At 37.4% G+C, this 20,953-nt stretch overlaps 2 protein-coding genes across 2 annotated transcripts in view; both read left to right on the top strand.

Moving 5' to 3' along the window:
* The window catches only part of grxcr1a (glutaredoxin and cysteine rich domain containing 1 a), a 48,056-nt gene extending 44,048 nt beyond the window's left edge, over positions 1-4,008 (top strand). The window contains exon 5 of the mRNA XM_051928336.1: positions 3,800-4,008. Coding sequence (XP_051784296.1) covers positions 3,800-3,979 — 180 coding nt within the window. The 3' untranslated portion in view covers positions 3,980-4,008. The remainder of the gene's footprint in view (positions 1-3,799) is intronic.
* The window catches only part of slc30a9 (solute carrier family 30 member 9), a 990,624-nt gene that overhangs the window by 778,351 nt on the left and 191,320 nt on the right, over positions 1-20,953 (top strand). The gene's annotated exons all lie outside the window — the stretch shown is intronic.

The raw sequence follows: 20,953 nt of genomic DNA, 5'->3' as shown, positions 1-20,953 counted from the left end.
AACAAAAGTGGGAGAGATATCTAAGAAAGTACAGGAATGTAGGTGGAAATGGAATGGACATGTGATGAGGAGAGACAATAAGTATGTGGGGAAAAAGAGTGATGGGAATAGAAGTACAGGGGAAGAGAAAGAGATGAAAGCCAAAGTGGAGGTGAATGGATAAAGTAAAAGAAGATTAGAAGGAAAAATACTTGACTAGCAAATAGGTGCAGGACTGAAGTGATTGGAGAAGGCTGATCAAGCACATTGACCCCACATATAAGTGGGAAAAGATAAAGAGGAAGAAGAAGAAGAAGCAGGTTTGAAGAACAATAATGCCTGGTTCAGTTTCTTTGCTGCATTTATCTCAGTTAATTATGGACATGAATTATATGATTCAATGGAATGATATTTATAAGAGCCTTTCTGACCTTCTCATCTTTAAATCTTGCATAATAAAGTTCTTCTCAATTCTTTATTTGTGCTTCCTGTTTACCTGCTTTCAGGTTTTTAACTATTTTCTGATTACAGCATAACTGCTATTAACCCTGCAATGACTTCCTACTTTCTTTGAATTGATTTCAACAAGTTCCAAGATCCATGGGTGACTTAGCTGACTTTCAAACTCCACCAAGTCCAGCTGAATTTCAGATGTCACTCTAATGTCTGATGCTTTACCCACCGTGTTTGTGAATGTTTTAAGCATAAAGCTGGCCTTAATTTTATGTTTGGCTCTTTAAAACAAAATATAAAATTACTTTAACAATTTTTAGAAAATACTGAACTAGAACATATCTGAAGTCCCCTTTGAAAGTAAACAGAACCATTTCTAATCACAACAATATTTTTAGTGTAGCTCATTTAGATTTTTTACAATGCAATCAATGCAGCTAAACTTGACAGGAGGCATACTATTTGGAGGTAGCTTTATTCATGGTAGAGTTGGTTATTAACTAAATCTTTTTATTTTATGCATGCAGGAATTATTTTGAAAATGAGAGGACAGTAAATCAAGAAGGCTAGGCATGTCAGCAGTAAGCATTTTGGCTGAGAAAGCCACCCAGGCATGCTGACAATGACATTTGTTACCATTCTGCCTGTATATACCAAGCCAGGGATATTTTTAAATAAAGGGAAGCTTGAAAAATACTATTGTGCATAATCAGTTCCTCAGTGTTTATGAATTAATGTTCCTTATTGTTTAATAATGCATCTATTCATCTATTATTAACATATGAAACAGATTTTCAAACACATTGGACAACACATACACTAAATGTCCAAAATGATTTGGACAACCCCCCAAATTGTTAAGTTCAGGTGTTTAATTTTTAACAGGTACATAAAATCAACCAAATAGCCATGCAATCTCCATTGAAAAACATTGGCACTAGAATGGGTCTTACTGATGCTCTCTGTGACTTTAAACATGGCACTGTCATAACGTTGCACAAGTCAGTATGTGATATTTGTGCTCTGCTAAATCTGATAAGGAAAATTTTAAGAGTTATTATTGTGAAATGGAAGTGTCTAGGAAGAACAACTGCTCAGGCACAAAGTGGTCCACCATGCAAGCTCACCAAACCGCCTTTGGAAGACAACATCAGCACAAGAAATGTGTGCTAGGAGTTTCATGAAATGAGTTTTCATGGCCGAGCTGCTGCACATAAACCTAAGATCGCTCTACACAATCACAGTCATTTGCTGCAGTGATGTAAAGCAGACTGTCATTGGACTCTGAAGCAGTGAAAGTGTGTTCTCTGGATTGATGAGCCATGTTTAACTATCTCACAATCTGACAGATCAATGTGGGTTTGGCAGATGCCAAATGACTGCTACCTTCTGGACTACATAGTGCCCACTGTAAAATTTGGTGGTGAAGGGATAATGGTCTAGGGCTAATTTTCAGGGTTTGGGATAGGCCCCTTCATTCCAGGGTACTGTTAATGCTAGACCATACAACAACATTTTAGACAATTGTGTACTTCCAACTTTATTGCAACAGTTTGGGAAAAGTCCTTTTCTGTTCCAACATGAGTGTAGTCCTGCACACAAAGACAGATTACAGAAAGACATGGTTTGACAAGTTTGGAGGAACTTGAATGGTCTGCATAGAGCCCTGACCTCAACCCCATTGAACACATTTGGGATGAATTCCAACAGACAAGCCTTCCCAGAAAAGCTGTGTATAGCGTGTGATGATTGTAATTCAGACACCAGCCCAATTATCTTCTATGATCATTATCATTATTATCATTATATAATTATAGTGCAATATTAAGGAATTGCAGAGTTTCTTACATAAATTTGATTAATATCCTTAAGAAAATGTCCACATTTTTTACATTTTATATTTATCTGCTTAACAGATGCTTTTATCCAATGTGAAAAGAGGTCAACATTAGATAGATTTAGATGAGAACAGGCCATTTAGCCCAACAAAGAACATAGCTGAGTAAGCATATGTCTTAGGGACTGTTTGTGAAAAGAGTGTGTTGAGACAAGGGTACAAAATTGAGAAGCAAATAGCTCAGAACAAAATGTAAGCTAGTTACAATTCCTAGGTTACAAAAAACCAAACAGCTAATATTAGTTAAACAGAAATTCAACATGTGAGAATCTTCAAATGCTTCTTTTTGTGACATACTGTATTGTCTCATTTAGTACCCTGAGTGCATGTTCTACTGTACTTCAAAATATTGTAATCAGTATTTTTTTCTTTGAAGTACTTATTTTAAAAATGTGCTAAGTATCTCATTGATTTGCTGTGTCATTAATGCTTTAGTAAATATCTGCCTTGAATTTACAGAAAAGTTTTTTTTTAAGTCAACCTGATCTCTTTTGTAGCCTTTTTCTTTCTATCTCATTGTAATTAGATTTACACTCTGTCATACTATGGGTCTTTAGATTTAGAAGTGAAATCAATTGCTAGAATTCATTATAGCAAATTCACCATTTCCAGATAACAGGCATACATTAGAAGTTGCTTATGGATTTATTGTTGCTCTCTTCATTTCAATATCTTAACATTTGAAAGTATAACATCATTTCCAAACTAAAGAAATGATCTGTATTACAGAATGTGCAATAAAATTAATACACAAAAACCATTCTAGCCATATAAGCAAAACGTACCTGAACATATTAACAACTACTACGACAAAGCAATGTAAGGATAATCTCATTTTGCAAAAGATAATCTGTTAATAAACTCTCCAGGTTGTCTATGTCATTATATAATTAAAAACCACTTGTTCAGCAAAGTTAACGGTGTAAACCACAATCACCCCTGACCTACTAGGATAATTTCAAGATCTGTAGTGCTGCAGGAAGAATAACATTTTAACTCACAGAGCTAAAGCAACAATCCATTAATTTAGTAGGCTAAGATTATGTGACATTAAAGCACAAAGTTCTTAATTCTGTTTGTATAAACTCCTGTTTCTGTTGAATTTATCTTGATGGTTGATTTTATATTACTGGGTTTCTGCTGTTACAGTCATGATTGGCTGAAGGTGATGGACTCTCCTGAAACTGCTTGGATTTTGTTCAGGAAGCAGCAAAAACCCAATCATATTATTGTCCCTGTCTTTCCCCCAACAATTACATATGCAGTGTGTGAAGTGTGCATTTACCTCATGTTCCCAGAATGCTTCGGTTTTATAGTATGGTTTCTATTCTTTTCTTTTAAGAATTCATAAAGAGTATGTAATCCTTTCAATGTGTGTTTAGAAGTTGATATGAAGAAAAAAGAAAATTTCTTCAGAACTTAAATGTAAGAAATACAACTGATGTTCACGTTTTGTGTTTACTATTTCAGAAAGTTCAGCATCCCCAAGAGTGTTCCACTTGTGGAGGATTTTCTTTCGTTCCTTGCTCAGTGTGCCATGGGAGTAAGATGTCAGTGTTCCGAAACTGTTTCACAGACTCTTTCAAAGCCTTGAAATGCACATCATGCAATGAGAATGGACTACAGCCTTGCCCACGTTGTGTCCACTAACAGCCACTTGTACCATTTCACACACTTTGTATTATTCGAGTTTTTAGCTTCGCTAATATGAATGGACATTAAATAAAGATTTGTTATAATAATTCATTCTGTGCAGTTTATAGTGACATCTTTATGAGATTTGTTACAATGCATTCTTATTTCTTTTTCATAATAATATATGATATTGTCTAACATTGTTACTTATAAAGTTTGGGGTTGTAATAAAGTACACAGCAATGTAAAAGGCAAGAATATGGATCTATGGACGACAGTACAAAAATCACAGATTTTCCTAACATCAATATAATCTTTTTGAAAATACAGAGGAGCAAAGTGATTATTTAGTAACATACTGTTTTATATATTATACAGACTTTTACAATGGCTATTGTTTACATAAAACAAACTAAACAGAGAAGAGAACAGAGATTCTGCGATTAACTACCACATTTTGTAGCCATAAACATTTCAACAAAAATGGACAGCCATGATTTTTGAACTGGAAACTTTACTGCTTTGAATCTGTTTTTGAAGGTTTTTGTTTCAGATTTCTTCTGGTGCCCTGCTGACTACCAGTGTAAGGTGCAGGGGAGATGTGTTTTTCTTACTTTTTTTAAATTTATAAGTAATGCTAAACTAAACAATGGAAGATTTGAAGCAAATGACTGTGTGTCATGATTATGAAATATGACTTTGTCTACTGTAACGATGAATGTAACCTTTAAGGAGTGCACTCCTGCTCTTATTAGTGGACTTTGTCATATCTTTGGTTTAGTGTCTTGCATAGAGTGAAGTTCTCCTGTTTTTTTTTGTGACATCATGGAAAAGTTTATACCTTCACAGGATGGCAATTCTGCTTTTGTGGTATAGATCTGACTTTGTATGACATAATCTAAGAATCTTAGAAATTGTTTTTGTTTAAATGAGAATGGAGGCTGGTACAGGATCCGGTAGTTAAGTGTATAAATACTGTAAGGGATACAATTATATCTCGCAGCCATCTAGCCCTAACTAAATTAGCAATAATCCCCTATCCAGTAGGATGGCTGGCCCATTTGCCTATCTGCATGTATTGCTTACATTTTGTTACGTATGTGCATTTGGGAGTCAACCAAAGGGACCAGAAAATGCCAAATCCATGTCAGTTTAGGGGGTGGCGGGTTGCACTAAATGTCTGTCTTTTCTATCCACAGATCAAACACGAGAAACTCTGCATGTGTCCGATTACGGTCTGAGGATTTCACTTCCTGTCCTGGCCCCAAGGATGTCACTTCCGGTTCAGCCCCGATGACATCACTTCTCTTGAACCATCTTAAAAACCCTCCATCCTCCATACTTGGGCAGTTCTGTTTTGGACTCTAACCTGTAAACATTGTTCGCAAATTTAAGCCTTTTGCAGACAGGAAAAGTATAAGAGTAGCTGCCCCAAACCTTTGTTGTGTGTCCGGCTGTTTGTTTCACAGTTTCCTCCTTCTTTCCAACAGGTGAAATGTTGTTAGATCTTCTCCTGACACCAAGTATATTCAGCCTGTAGTGAGGAGGTCCTTTTCACTTCTTTCACAGGCTGCTAGCAAATGTCTGAGTTCATCTTGTAAAAGCACCCACTGCTAAACCTCAGGCTTCTGTTTAAGAGCGTGTAGATTGCATGTTTGGTTAAATTGAACACCAAGTAAATAAGCACAGTATTTAAATCTGTTATTATTTTTTTCTCTTTCTGGAGAGCCCATCTGTGGTTTTTCAGGTAAGGAAGGGAGATGTTTTGAAATAAGGTAGTTATAGTCACTAATCATGGTGTTGGAGTGTGGTAATATGTTGCATATTGATTAGCACATGCAAGGAAGGATTTTACTGTACTCTGTACATGACACAATAGTGATTCTATATATCAATAAGCCTTTTTCTGAAATGTTTATTTTAAAAGGCTTTCACAGGATGAGCCTTAAGAATCTTCATAATCTACACCAAATTCTGGGCCCTGTTATCAAACCTTGGTATCCTGGAGGATCTCTGTAATGTCACCTTGTATAATCTCATAGTCCTGTAATCTCTGCACAATTGATTCAAGGCTATTAGTTTTATATAGTTAAGCTACTGTTAATCAGGAGCATCTTAACGTCCATATTGGTCCGTGTTTCTAAGGAAGCATCATCAGAAATGTGGACCATTTCAAAAAGTCTGTGTTTTCTGTTCTTGGGCCTATGGGGACAGCAGGCTCATTATTGTATGAAAACAATGGTGAGTAGCCTAAATAAAGATTTATATGATCTGTAATATCAGGTAAATTGTCTTAATCATTCACAGTTTTCTGAATAATAGAAACTGTGCTTATTCTTTGGGAGTTCTCCATTTGAAGAGGAAATTACTTTCGTTTAAAGAGCGATAAACAAGGAGACTGTATTGTTTACAGTGTACAAACAGTGACATGGACAATATTGAGCAGAAATTGTTCAAAGGTAAATGCAACCAAGATATATGTTTTATCGTCAAAAGGTGTTCAAGAAAGGCACTTTAACCTTGAAGGTTTTTTTTATACTATTGGACAAGTTAATCCTGGCAATGCATTTCAGGACTTTGTCCTGTTCTTACGCAACACAGTACTGAAGTATTGGTTAATGCCCTAGTCGCCTCACGTATAGATTACTGTAATGCTATTTTATCTGGCATACCACAAAAACGTATCCATTGCTTACAACTTATTCAAAATTCTGCTGCCAGGATAATAACCTGTTCTAAATCTACTGAACACATTACAGTACACCTATTCTCTCTCAACTTCACTGGCTCCCTGTTAACTACAGAATACAATACAAAATACTGCTCTTAACATTTAAAGCTCTCCACAACTTTGCTCTCTCCTACCTCACTGATCTCCTATAGACTTACACTCCTAATCTGCAGTTTTACTTTCTGTACCACACATCAAACTCTGTTCTATGGGAGCTCGAGTGTCTCTCATAGTGCTCCTTGACTCTGGAATTCTCTTCCCTCTCATATTCGTCAGCTCGATTCAATATTACATTTTAAAACTGTCCTCAAAACTTATCTTTTCAAGCTGGCATACCAATTGTGAATTTTGCACTGTTACTGCCTGTTATCTTTGTTTGTTGGCTAATTATTGCTTTTTGATTTATCATTCTCTTTGTTTTTATTTTACTAATGTTGTTTAATTTCATTGTAAGGTGGCCTTGAGTGCTAAGAAAGGCGCCTATTAAATAAAATGCATTATTATTATTATTAATGCATACATTATTAGTCTTGGTTTGTATCAGGTCAAATACAAAGCAAAAATACTTTAACTGAGGCCAAGGGACCATTGTTGCCCTTGTCAAGCTCCAAATATGGAAGTCTTGCACCTGGGTCGCTTCCCCTAAAAATTCTACACATCAGAATACCTTAGCAAAGGTTCAAGAGACACTTCAAGAGCTACGCTGCTGCCAGGGATTCACAGTTGTGGAGCACCCAGATAACTACCTTTAATAGGGCTAAACAAATAATCTAATAGAAGCCAAGGTATCACTTAAAAGCATTTTCTTGTTTAGTCACAGTCAAACTGTTCTTGAATTGCTACCCTTGATAAAACAACTTGAATGAACACAGTTGATTATATTAACACCCATTAATCATTGTTAAATGTCAGTAAACAACAAGACAGCTTCAGTGAGTTAAACCAAACCTTATTTCAATCATTACTTATGTTTATTTGCAGAAAAACTACACTTAAAAGTTAGATATTAGAAAATGTACACCCTGAACCATTCAAATTATTGTCACACAGCAAGCATTGTATCAGGTAGCTTTCAGTTGTTGCAGACTTTGTCTTCTTAAGCCATGCATGTGCAATGCTTGTGAGCATAGGAATGGTAGATGCCAGACAGACATACTGTCTTCTCTCCCTGGCAGTGGTGATGTCTCTCCAAATTGCTTTTTAAAATCCTGTAAATTATAAGGTGATTTGATGACTATTTAATGTAAGATGTTGCATCGACCAAAACTGGACAACTGATAAGTTCCCATGCTCTGGTTGCTTGTTGGTTAAGTTACTTTTAGCTACTCATGAAATAATCTTAAAGTTCAAAGTCCCCATTTCTCATATACTTACAAGCATATACTGTACACACTGGTTAGATTATCCAAGCTTAAACATATACATTGTAATAGTAATTATAGATTTTCTTGCATTTTCTTTTACATTTCCCAGAACCCAACACTCTTTTTAAACACACATCCATATGAATCATTGATCACGTGGCTCCTTATAATCTAATGAGCTCATTTGAGTCTGCCTGTTGTTCAGGTTACGAAACATTTTAATCAACAATACAGACATGTCAGCTTTTATTTTATGAGCACTGGGCAAAACCTACATTTTTAAAGCAAATTATAATCAGGACAGAAATGACAGAATGGGATATACTTGTGTAATTTTCATATACTGTACAGTGTACCTGTACTGGGTCTTACAGTGTATTCCTCATTTGATCTTGTAACAACTGCTGTTCATAGCACTGTGCTGCAAGACCTTATTGGATGAATGATTTCCTTTCTCCTACATGTATATCTGTTATGTACAAATTGTATGTAGAAATTTCTAAAATACAGACTTTGACTATTTGTTGTGGATAATAGAGGGTACTTGAGAATTAAAAGAGAATAATGAGGCCAAAACACACAAAAATGAAAATGTTTTATTACAAAAGATAAATTCTAATAAGAGGATAGAGAGCACATTACACCACAGGACATACAATAGAGGAAGTCAGTAAACCTACAGTACATGCCTCTTTGAGCCAGAGCAGTGATGACTGGGTCACTGGCCATTAGACTTCTCTTGTTGGACCCTTTTCACAAATTAAACCCCAAAAATAACATCTTAAAGTATGTTATATGACCATAATTGTATGCACACTGCAATAATGCAGGACAGAAGTCAGGCTGTAATATGCCCAGGTGGCAGGAACACATGCAATATTATCATTGACATACAACCCTTGATAGCAGCCACTATGTCTAGTACTGTGCATAGAGCTCAGCAGAGAGTCAGTCACTAGAGCACCAATATGTGTCTGGGATGTTGGGGAATGATCGGGAGCATGTCAAGAGTCCCCCCACGACTTTAGGTGGAAACAGGGAGACTTATTATCTAATACATGTCTCCATTCTACAGATTATAATTTTCAGGTGGTCAGGGGATTGCCTGGCCCTTTAACAGAAACCCAGAGTCCAGGATTGCAGGGACACCTGGGAACATTATAGAGTAGTCAGGAAAGCATAACCCTAAGTCTTCTCTTGACCTTTTCTGACCCAAAAAGTGGCAGCTTGCCTTCCCTAGAAGCAGTTAAAACTTGAAAGTGAAAAGGCTCTCCTGGACATACTGTATGCTAGTTGGCCTTGGTATTGGGATATAAGCAGGACGATGGTCTGGCGTGAGGAAGAGCTGACACAATAGGAGTGCTTGAAGATACAAGGGTGATGTATGACGGCTCACTGAACTTAAAAGTTTTGTATCTAAAATAGGCACCCTGCAGGATAGCCAGGGATGCAAAGCCTATGCTTAGTTAGGCCCAGAGGGGCAGGCCGAGTTTTGTTTGGTCTGCTTGCATAATTTTCCTTGTTTTATCCCCTCCAGTGCTATCACTTTGTTAATAAAACAAGTCTGATGCATTACTTTGCTGTCCTTGGAATCTATTCTTGGTTTGGGGGTAGGTTCAAGGGTGGTCTTAGTTGTAAAACTCTCACATAAACATGCAATATAAGTAAAATTATTTTATAAAGGAAAAAAAACTTAAAAGAAGGAAACCACTTTAGTTTAGGTACTGCTGTAATACATCTATCACTCATTACTGTTTTGTAGCAAGACCTTCTAAAGCATCATTAAAGTGTTCATTTATCTCTACCATGAGATCTACTAACAAAGTTTTGCTTTGGAGTGGTCTGACGTGGCTTAACTGAACACACATTTCTCTTGATATTACAACATTCATATTTAGTATAAGACCTGTGAATCCTTCATATTAATAATAATTAACTTTACCATCTTGTAAATATGCCACACTACACACAGATGAATAACATATCTAGTGATGTTTCATAAGTGCTATGAATATCAAAAAAAGCATTTTTTTAAGATCTTGTTACATAAGAGTTAATGAGTAATAGTTGCTATTTTGCAGTACCTAAACTAAAGTGCTACCAACCATTTAATTTAGATAAACATGGGCTGTGATTGAGCTGGGCTTGACAAAATGAGACACAGGAGAACATCTGTGCAAGTGGGAATATATGCAAAAAAAAAAAAAAATAATAATAATAATAAAATAATGGCCTAAGTCTTAATGTGTCTCCAGCGCATTGTTTATAGTGAGAATAACACTAAATTCAATTGTACAGTGTAGTAGTTTAGCCCCACTCTGCAGTTTGTTCCCGTTATTCTATATCGGTACTCATCTTTATTAGATACTTGAAATGTATACTGGCAATTTGCAAACAAACTAACAAAGTTAAGAAATTAAAAAAAAAAATTGAAAGCTTAAAACTCTTCAGGTTTGGAGGTTAGGCTGATTGTTGGAAGGCTGTTTAAGTAAAGTTGTACATAGCTTGACATGTGCCAAATGTACAAAAAATGTGGAATTTGTGTCAGAAGCTGTTGTAAACAGCAAAGAATTTCTAAAACTTTGCCACTCTTTTTCCAAATAAAGTTTGTTTTTAATATCACATGAGAAACTCAGTGTTATTACTTGTAAAGGCAACTGCAGGGTCAGCGTTAACTGCAAGGGGTTGAGCTTTCAGGACCAGATTCTTAGTTAACCACCAATAGTACCCAGTAAGTCAGCAGGTATGTTCACTGACTGTAATCTCCTCAATACAGATCCAGATGTCAGAAGTTTTTCTGCATCTCTAGTTTAAGGCAGCATCCTGCCATGGGAACCTGGGACACTGGCAGGGAGCTTCAGCTAAGCTGTCTCATTTCTTCTCTGAGAATCAGTGCGTAGGCCAACATTGCTTGGAAAAAGGATCTGGGAGGAGATCAGGTAGATATCATGTATTCTTTTCATATATGGCTAGGGTTTTTAGTAGAGTCCCCATCTGTGTAGTTAGGCTCACAAGAGCTCACATTGCTTTATCCCATGATTTGTTACCCTGGATAACCTGTCTACTTGTTTATTCTGTATTTTTATTTTTTCATTAAACTTGCTGTTTCTGGATTCACTGGCTGTGTCCTGGATCAAGTCAGAAGTAGGTCCACAACAGTAATAATATGTTCAGTTTGTTTGACTTTCTGTAACATATAAGCACTTAAGAAAAGAATCTGGCAAAGCCTCCAAAACTTCATCAAAGTATGCCCCTTTTGAAACATATTACCAAAGTTCCAAGCGCAACAGCTACTTGTGAGCTTGTCAGTTTTAAAATATTACTGTAGAGGAGAACAGATAATAGCTTGGCACCCCTAAATAACATACCCATCTTACTATCTTGGTGGATTTCCCAGAACTAATTCAATAATATCACTTATAGGTATCACATTTCAATAGCTCTCATGAGAATGAGGTCTAATATAAAGAAAGCGTAACATTAAAAACTGAAAAAAAATGTATTAAGTGTACTGCTGTTGGATCAGTGATGCAGTGGTTAACTTACAGCTCCAGAAGACTGGTTTGAATGCCAGCCTGGTGGCTATGTGTATGGTTTTTGCATGTTTTCCCAGTGGCTGTATGAGTTTTTCTCTGGGCAGTCCAGATTAACTCTCATATACAAAACAAATGCATGATGGTCTGAGTGGCAGGTCATCCAAGTGCCTCAGACCTGAATGTTCATCTTGGAGCACATTTGCTCACGTCATAGAATGAAAAATGCAAATGACACACCCTGACAACAACCCACATGAATATGATAAAAATGTTCAAACTCCAGACATAATGTAAAGGAGTCAGGAACGAGCAGATGTGTGGCAGCAGTCTTAGCTACTGTATGAACATGGACGGTTTGGGTAATTTCTGGCAAGAGCAGGTAAATTGTAAGAAATGACTGAAAAGGTTTATTAAGTGTAGTCTAGATAAATGAAGACTAAAACTGAAAGTTGACAGATGAATATATAGATTGGGAAGAGCTGATACCAACAAAGTCACTTGGCAATGTAATCGTCTTTGCTTTGCTTTGTAAATAACCTTGTGACTCAGCTTGCTTTAAAAAAGACAATATAAAACAAAGATTCTTCAAAATTAATGCCTTCATTTTTCCCAACAATGGTATATAGTAATGGTGCTATCAGAGCTATCAAAGATTATTGCTGATTCCCTTACAATGGTTAAAGCTAACAGAAAAGCTTACCTTCTAAAAAGATCAAAACATATCTAAAAACCTAACTTAGACTTCAAAGACAAGAGAGAGAAAAATGTGATTGTGCATGGTAGACCAAACATATCCATAGAAGTGGAAACACATGCACTGCACTTTCTCAGCACCAGATCAAAATATCAAGCAAAGGTGAACAACATGAAAAAGCAGACAAGGCACTGGCTGAAAGGTACAAGAGCAAAAACACCAAACACGAAAATGATAGCTTTGCCACATAGTGGGTTTTCCTTTTTGTATAGTATGTCCTGTTTGGTGAATGTTTGTAACAACACTTGTAGCTCAAATACCTGGTTTGTAAATACGGGGTTTGTGTCTTTAAATACATTTGTACAGATGCGCAGGGGTGTTTGGGAATTGTAGCATTTAGTTATAGGCACTGTACATTTGCAACCGGAAGAGGAGGATGTGGGAGGACTTTTTGAATTTTACATTTTTCACCAACTTCATCATCAGCAGCACCCAAAAAACTCTTTATGAACAGAATTTCTGCAGAAGAGGTGGATTTTGCATGGCCATTGGATATATATGGAGGGCGGTGGGTACATTTTTTCCCATTCGCCTTCTGAACTCTGATGACAAGATTGAGTTCATTATCCATTTTTCTGGGAAGCAGTTTATAAAAAGGGATTATTCTGCTACATCTTTCCTTCTGTTAACTGTTGTTTGTACTTCAGGATCAACACCCAACACTTACAGTGAAGACTTTTTCAAGACTTTTTCAAGTTCATGGTGTTCGCTTTATATGTTCATCATTATCTTCCTTTGCTTTGCATGTAAAAAGTCATATTCATATTTGTTGCTTAATATTATTAAATCTATTTTGACACTTTTATGGTGAGTTTTTTTAATATTCAGGAGTTGGGGTGGGAAGTGCTGTAGGGCTTAGGTATTGACCTAATTCTATTTATCCCTCATTTCAAAAGTGTAGGAGCTTCTTCACTTTGCAAATCTGTTGGCAACCACAGCACCCTGGGTCTCCGAGCAGTGCAACATGTGAGCCCATATGGTCATGTGTGTTGGAAAGCCATTCTCTGCAGGGGTGGAGAGATGACCAGACCTCAGTTGGGCATGAGGCAATGCAGGGCTTCCCACACAGCTTAAATTTCCACAGGGCACTGATGTGAGCAAGGGAGAGACAATGCTACGAGTGCCACCGTGTCAGCCACAGGTGGAGGTGCTGTACTACTAGAATGTCATTGAGCGCTTGGAGATGGCATTGGCACAGCACATCCCCATCCCTTTCTTGTCTTTTCATTGCAGGACGGAAACGTGGGGCAGACAATGTCAACTCCCCATCTTGGAGAGCAGCCCTCGCGGGACAGAATGCTTCACCCCACAACACTCAGGAGGGACAGTGTGACAGGCCGGCCATGACCATTACCTAGCCGAGCCACCAATGGAATTGAAGGACCGGTGGAGAGACCATCGGTGAGACAATACCTCCCCTGGGATGCTAGAAGGCAGCCCTCTTGGGCGACTGTGGCACCACAGATTCCAGCAGGGCATGCTGGGAGCTGGAGTTTGGTGCAGCCATGTTGGGTTTCGTGGGGGCCGCCGGGGGAACTGCAGTGCCCTACTACTGGACTTCCAGAACACCTGACAGTGATTCCAGGTAATACTGATGAGCTACCTGGAATCACCCCTGAGTCTTGAATAAAAGGAGCTGCCAAACTCAATTCAGGGAGGCAAAGTCAGAAGGAGTTGAATGAAGCTTGCCTGAGGAGGATTCGAGGCGAAGGACAAGGAGAAGAAGCAGAAGAAGGAAAGGCTTCTTCAGTTAAGGGCAGCTTGAGAGGATAATTGTGAGCAGGGAAAAGGCCTGGGAGATGAAGTCAAAAGGGTTTACTAAGTGAATAGTCAGTAGATGGAAGTCAAAGATGATGTGATTTCAAAAAAACATGGTTAAAGTCTATCAAATGGAGCAGAATAAAAAGAAGAAGAAATTTAAAGGCAGAAGAAGGTCAAAATCAAAATAAACCTGTTACAAAATAAAGATCCTTTTGCTAACTATTGCTAAGAGTTTGGGAAAAACATTTTTTCATCCATTGATCACCATCTTATACCAGCCATCCCAGTGATGTCACAACTGAAGTTGAACAATGGGGGAATGCATCTTAACATCCCATACTTAAAATGGTGTGACAGTGAAAAACAAAATATAACGTTAAAACAAAATGATCAGACTTTAAACAAAACTAAAACACAAAACAAAAGTGAAAATGAAAACTATATGTTACAAAACCTAAGGAAAAATTATGAAATGTAAGGCAAACATTTCTAAAGATTCAAAGAAAATTAATAAAAAATATAGAATCATAACATGCGCAGCACTGGTGGAGTCGTGCAGGATACATTTATGACTGTGCTTTGAACAAATACATACAGTTAGGTCCATAAATATTTGGACAGAGACCACTTTTTTCTCATTTTGGTTCTGTACATTACCACAATGAATTTTAAATGAAACAACTCAGATGCAGTTGAAGTGCAGACTTTCAGCTTTAATTTAGTGGGGTGAACAAAACGATTGCATAAAAATGTGAGGCAACTAAAGCATTTTTTAACACAATCCCTTCATTTCAGGGGCTCAAAAGTAATTGGACAAATTAAATAACTAAATAAAATGTTCATTTCTAATACTTGGTTGAAAACCCTTTGCTGGCAATGACAGCCTGAAGTCTTGAACTCATGGACATCACCAGATGCTGGGTTTCCTCCTTTTTAATGCTCTGCCAGGCCTTTACTGCAGCGGCTTTCAGTTGCTGTTTGTTTGTGGGCCTTTCTGTCTGAAGTTTAGTCTTCAACAAGTGAAATGCATGCTCAATTGGGTTAAGATCAGGTGACTGACTTGGCCATTCAAGAATTTTCCACTTCTTTGCTTTAATAAACTCCTGGGTTGCTTTGGCTGTATGTTTTGGGTCATTGTCCATCTGTATCATGAAACGCCGCCCAATCAATTTGACTGCATTTACCTGGATTTGAGCAGACAGTATGTCTCTGAACACCTCAGAATTCATTCGGCTGCTTCTGTCCTGTGTCACATCATCAATAAACTCTAGTGTCCCAGTGCCACTGGCAGCCATGCACGCCCAAGCCATCACACTGCCTCCACCGTGTTTTACAGATGATGTGGTATGCTTTGGATAATGAGCTGTTCCACGCCTTCTCCATACTTTTTTCTTGCCATCATTCTGGTAGAGGTTGATCTTGGTTTCATCTGTCCAAAGAATGTTTTTCCAGAACTGTGCTGGCTTTTTTAGATGTTCTTTAGCAAAGTCCAATCTAGCCTTTCTATTCTTGAGGCTTATGAGTGGTTTGCACCTTGCAGTGCACCCTCTGTATTTACTTTCATGCAGTCTTCTCTTTATGGTAGACTTGGATATCGATATGTCTACCCCCTGGAGAGTGTTGTTAACTTGGTTGGCTGTTGTGAAGGGGTTTCTCTTCACCATGGAAATGATTCTGCGATCATCCACCACTGTTGTCTTCCGTGGACGTCCAGGTCTTTTTGCGTTGCTGAGTTCACCAGTGCTTGCTTTTTTTCTCAGGATGTACCAAACTGTAGATTTTGCCACTCGTAATATTGCAGCAATTTCTCGGATGGGGTTTTTCTGGTTTCGCAGCTTAAGGATGGCTTCTTTCACCTGCATGGAGAGCTCCTTTGACTGCATGTTGTCTGTTTACAGCAAAATCTTCCACATTCAAGCACCACAAATCAAATCAACTCCAGGCCTTTCATCTGCTTAATTGATAATGACGTAACGACGGACTTGCCCACACCTGCCCATGAAATAGCCTTTGAGTCAATTGTCCAATTACTTTTGAGCCCCTGAAATGAAGGGATTGTGTTAAAAAAATGCTTTAGTTGCCTCACATTTTTATGCAACCGTTTTGTTCACCCCACTGAATTAAAGCTGAAAGTCTGCACTTCAACTGCATCTGAATTGTTTCATTTAAAATTCATTGTTGTAATGTACAGAACCAAAATTAGAAAAAAGCTGTCTCTGTCCAAATATTTATGGACCTAACTGTAACCCTTCCTAGTTTCGTCTATTATTTCACAGTTTTGGCATTGATTGTTTTCTGCTCTTTAAATAAAGTCTAATATTAAAAGAAACCTGAGGTGACAAAGAAAAATTTGTTTTTTTAACTCGTTATTTATTTAATGAAGAAAGTTATCCAACACCAGTTGGTGCTGCCTGGAAAAGTAATCACTACTTGCACCATCTTTAGCTACAACAAAAATCTACTTAGAAGTCAATAGTCTTTCATATCTTTGTGGAGGTATTTAATGAACAAGACATCTGGGGGCCTGTAAGCTATTGTTTCTCACACTACAGACTTTAATGTTCTTAATCCTCTTATGTAGTTCCGCTTCTTTTTCTATCCTGGTTAGATCCAGTTTGCCCTCTTCTTTCAAGACAGTAACAGACAACTTTTAAGGAAATTGTCAGTTTCTTGGCAGTCTATTAGATGGACTAACCATCATTGTGCAAAAAAAACCCCACAATAGACTAAAATGTTTCTTATGAAATCTACTTCATTTTGGCCATTTTTGCACCCAGAACTGAACTTTAGGAATGCCAGAACCTTGTAATCCAATTGAACAAGAGAACAGGTTTCAGCAGTGCTAATGCACTTAGAAAGGTTTTTCTAACAATCAATTAGCATGTAAGCATGACTAATTAAGAATAAGCTAAGGGAGTATACCATTAGGACACTGAAGGAATCACTTCTGAAAAAGGGGCTTTGCAGTCAATAATGAATAAGTGGATAATGCATTAACAATTATTATTTTCAAGCAGTAATAACCATTATAAACACTAGTAATACCTTGGCCATATTTTAAAATCAATTTAATGGCATCTTGATAATAAAAGCTATCAATTTCTATCAGAAACAAGAAAATATCTATGTCACCCCAAACTTTCGACAAGTAGTGTATATATGGTTTAACAGTCATGTCTTCCATTGCTCAGATGGCTGTATTTATTTGTATCCTGTGTTTTAGCTATATTTCTTAGGTTTGAAAAACAAAAAATATTAAATTTCCAGATGTAATATCTCAACTCAGTCACAAGGTGGAGTTATTCTACCATGTATGCATCTAAAAGCAAAGAACTGACCTGGAGAGAAATCACAACATCCAGTAGGTCTGAGAGATTTCTTTATATATGAAAATAGTGCTGAAGAAAAGTATCTGAATATTTTAAATAAATAAAGACAGAAACTGTGGCCGTTTTTTTGCCATTTGAGCTGACAAAGAAGGAAAAGTATTGCTGTCTGGCACAAAAACACATTCATGTGGAAAACAAAGGAAATCAAATGTGAAGAATACAAATGCAAACAACTAAAGAACAAAGTGACCTGAACAATGGTGTGACTAGAATTTGATTGACCCTATTGCCAAAAAACAAATTAGGCCTTGTCATGTGAAATTAAATTTATTTAAAAAATGATCACTGTCATTGAGATACATCAAGCATATAAGCTACCCAAAAGGTCAACGGTCATAATTGAGGCCTATGGATCTGTATGAATGATAACACCATTAACCTTTTCATTCTGATGTCAGGTGGCAAGCATGCTAATAATAAGTAAAGGCTTGCAATACAACAACCATTCAATAAGCTCAGACCCCTGGCTTCATGATCCCTGGTGCCTAAACTGTCTACAGTTATGCCACTGGACTTGTGTATTTTAAGAATAGGTAAACTCAGTTGACAAGGGGGCACAAGAGTTTATGGAACAAAAATGAGTGCTTTTGTGATCAATATTTTATTAATTTATAATCAGTACATATACAGAAATGAACAAAAACATTTTTTAGAAGGATGTATAGAGCCCCTTCATTGGTACCCACAAACCACCCGTATTCTCGTCTCACTGATGAACAATATTAAAAAGAAAAAGGAGCATATGGAGTCTTTGCAACAGAATCATAGAGGGCAGTGATCTACAAGTCAACCAGGAAAAAAGACAAAAAAAAAACAAAAAACAAATAGTGTGATCAAGATCTGATCTTTTCTGGTCATCCAGCTAATCCCATCATTGGTGACAGATAATCACCTCTTGATGTTGGTGCCAAATAAAGTGGTAGTCTGCAAAGCCAAGAGTCAAGAAGAAATTATAGAAAGAAAATTTCCGCGAGTGAACAGAGAGAGAGAAGGAATGATTAGCTTTTAGCAAGAGCTAGTTAACAGTAATGGCACCCTGAAAAAATGCCCTCTGCTGGACTGGATTAAGAGAGAGTGTGGGAAGATTGAAGAGAATTAAAATGAGGAGGTGGGGGAGAAAGTTGGAGGATTGATGGGGATAGAGAGTTTGAAACAACTGACCAATAGGAAGTGACAGAAGAGCGGTTCCAAAACATGTGTAAGGATGTTCCAGAAACATAAAGGGAGCAGTAATGACAAAAACAGTCAGTAGCTGCAAATGCAAAACATTTCCAAGGGCTAGATATAAATGATGGACAAAATTATACTGGGTTTGCTGGTGATTAGGGCTCTTGGAAGACAAAATGATATTCTTAAAAATGGTAAGATTATGGAGGAGAAGAGCTTAAATAAAAAAGTCAGGGCTTGTCTGATGCTGTGTGCAATGCACCAGAGTGGCAACTGACTTTTTATGTGAAGAAACAGAATGAGTAAGTGGTAGAAGAAAGAGAGGTTGGGGACAGACACACACCACACAGGCTAAGAACCAATCTCAGTCAAAAGATAAAAGGAAGAGATGGGAATTCTGTACTTTAAGCGTCTGGAATGGCCAGAGTCTCAGATCATCACAAACAGTGAAGGTCCACTGAAACACAGATCTTCATTTTGAAAAACAGAGGTATGTAAGTACCAGTGGGAGCGTGACCCACCCAGTACAATTTCTTTAAAGCTTAAGAGAAAAAGGACCAGAGATAAAAAGAGACTTTACTCTTAAGGAATCTAAAGAGATACAGAATGTACAGTACATAGAGAATGAGGGGGAAAACTATATTCAAAGTTTTCAATGGAACGCCTAGGATGGAGGACTGTTAGTCAAGCTACCTTCTAGTAGGCTGATGGGTATAGATATTATGGTATAATTCCTGATCTGGAAGAGACACTCCTCTATGTCATAGATGATTGTAAATAGTTTATCGCAGAGTATTTTGCTGTTTCAAAGAAAATGGGAGAGGAAGGATCTGACTTCAAATGAAAAATTCATAGTGTTGAACTGAGGGCAAGTGGGGCACACAATACAGAATAACATTCCTTAAGCTACCGTTCTTAATGTACCAAAATAAAAAAAAGAATATGAGCCTGAGCACCCAATATGCTTAAAAATCAGGTTACTCTTTCAATCTTGTGTTGCGCATATAAGCTGATTGGTATTTGATCAGGTATGGTCTCTGGATAGATGTTGATGGAAGGGCAGAGACAAGCAATTGATGGTGTGCTTCCAGATTTAAGCCAGTCTTGTTCTTCCTTACTGTACCTCTTGGACCAATGGGGCATCACAGTATAACAACCAACGTCTTCCTCATGCTATGACCATATGCCTCCAGACCTGTCCTGGCTAGGGACAACCTATATATCATATTTGTGGACTAGGACAAAAGGTCTGTTTTTTGCTTTTTGTTTTTTTTCACATTGTAGCCCCCCCCCCCCCCCCCCCCCAACTGTCAATTTAGATGACCCCAAGTTTCTCATTTAACTGCTTCTGACCTGTTATGTGGTGAACAGATCAAGTAGAGAAGTTCTAATTATAAACTAGTCTACAAGTTAAAGTTAGTACAAAGTTTTCTTTTAAAACTTTATTGCTTTAAGAATACCAGTGAAACAGTCTATTACAATATGAAAGCAAACACATCAAACAACAGTTCAAAGTCTATGCCCATATCAGTGAGTCTTTAATGTCACAGTGATAATTAGAGAAGAGTATTTTCTGCACCAAATTAGAAATGGCAATGCTCAGATATTTGCATGAAATTTGTCACAGGGGGAAGAGATTGTTGACAAAGGTGAATTGAAAGGAGAAAGACAGATTTGAACCACTTAGTTTAGTACTCAAAACAGCTTCATAAGCACTGAACAAATTGAGTGAAAGAACTAGAACTGAAAGGGCATTACCTAAAAAAGCAGGATGTCATCTGCATACATGGAATTATTTTGTGGGAAACCATGATGGTTATTTGGGGTTATCAGGTCTACAATATGAAGGGAGATTGTCAAATGTTCTAGGGTGATTTGAAAAGGAGAGGGAATAGTGTAAACCCTTGCCTAGTACATTTGTGAATACAAAAGATCTGAGATATATTCAAATTAATGAATATTACTGCCAATAGACATAAATAGTGATGTTGTGGAATCCATCCAAAGCACAGGAATGGTGGTAGGCCATGAAAAACCACAAAAGGCAAGACTTGCCCTGTTTTCAGATCAGAACTCACATGATTTCCCACACCCCAGCCAGCCAATTCTCCATTCAACTAACAAGGCTTCAGGTCAGCCTAAGCCTTAAAATTGGATTAAGGGTTCATTAAAGTTCAAAGTCTCTAAATGTCCAGAATTGAGTAGTGGGGAAAAATGCAAAACCCTCTGAACAACCAAAACAAAGTTGCTTTAAAATTCAATCTGTCCTTTCCTCCTTCCACAATAG

Source organism: Erpetoichthys calabaricus, chromosome 5, assembly GCF_900747795.2.
Source record: "Erpetoichthys calabaricus chromosome 5, fErpCal1.3, whole genome shotgun sequence".
NCBI classification, from domain to species: domain Eukaryota; kingdom Metazoa; phylum Chordata; class Cladistia; order Polypteriformes; family Polypteridae; genus Erpetoichthys; species Erpetoichthys calabaricus.
The sequence above is the reverse complement of the archived record's forward strand: the minus strand, read 5'-3'. Positions and strand labels throughout refer to the sequence as shown.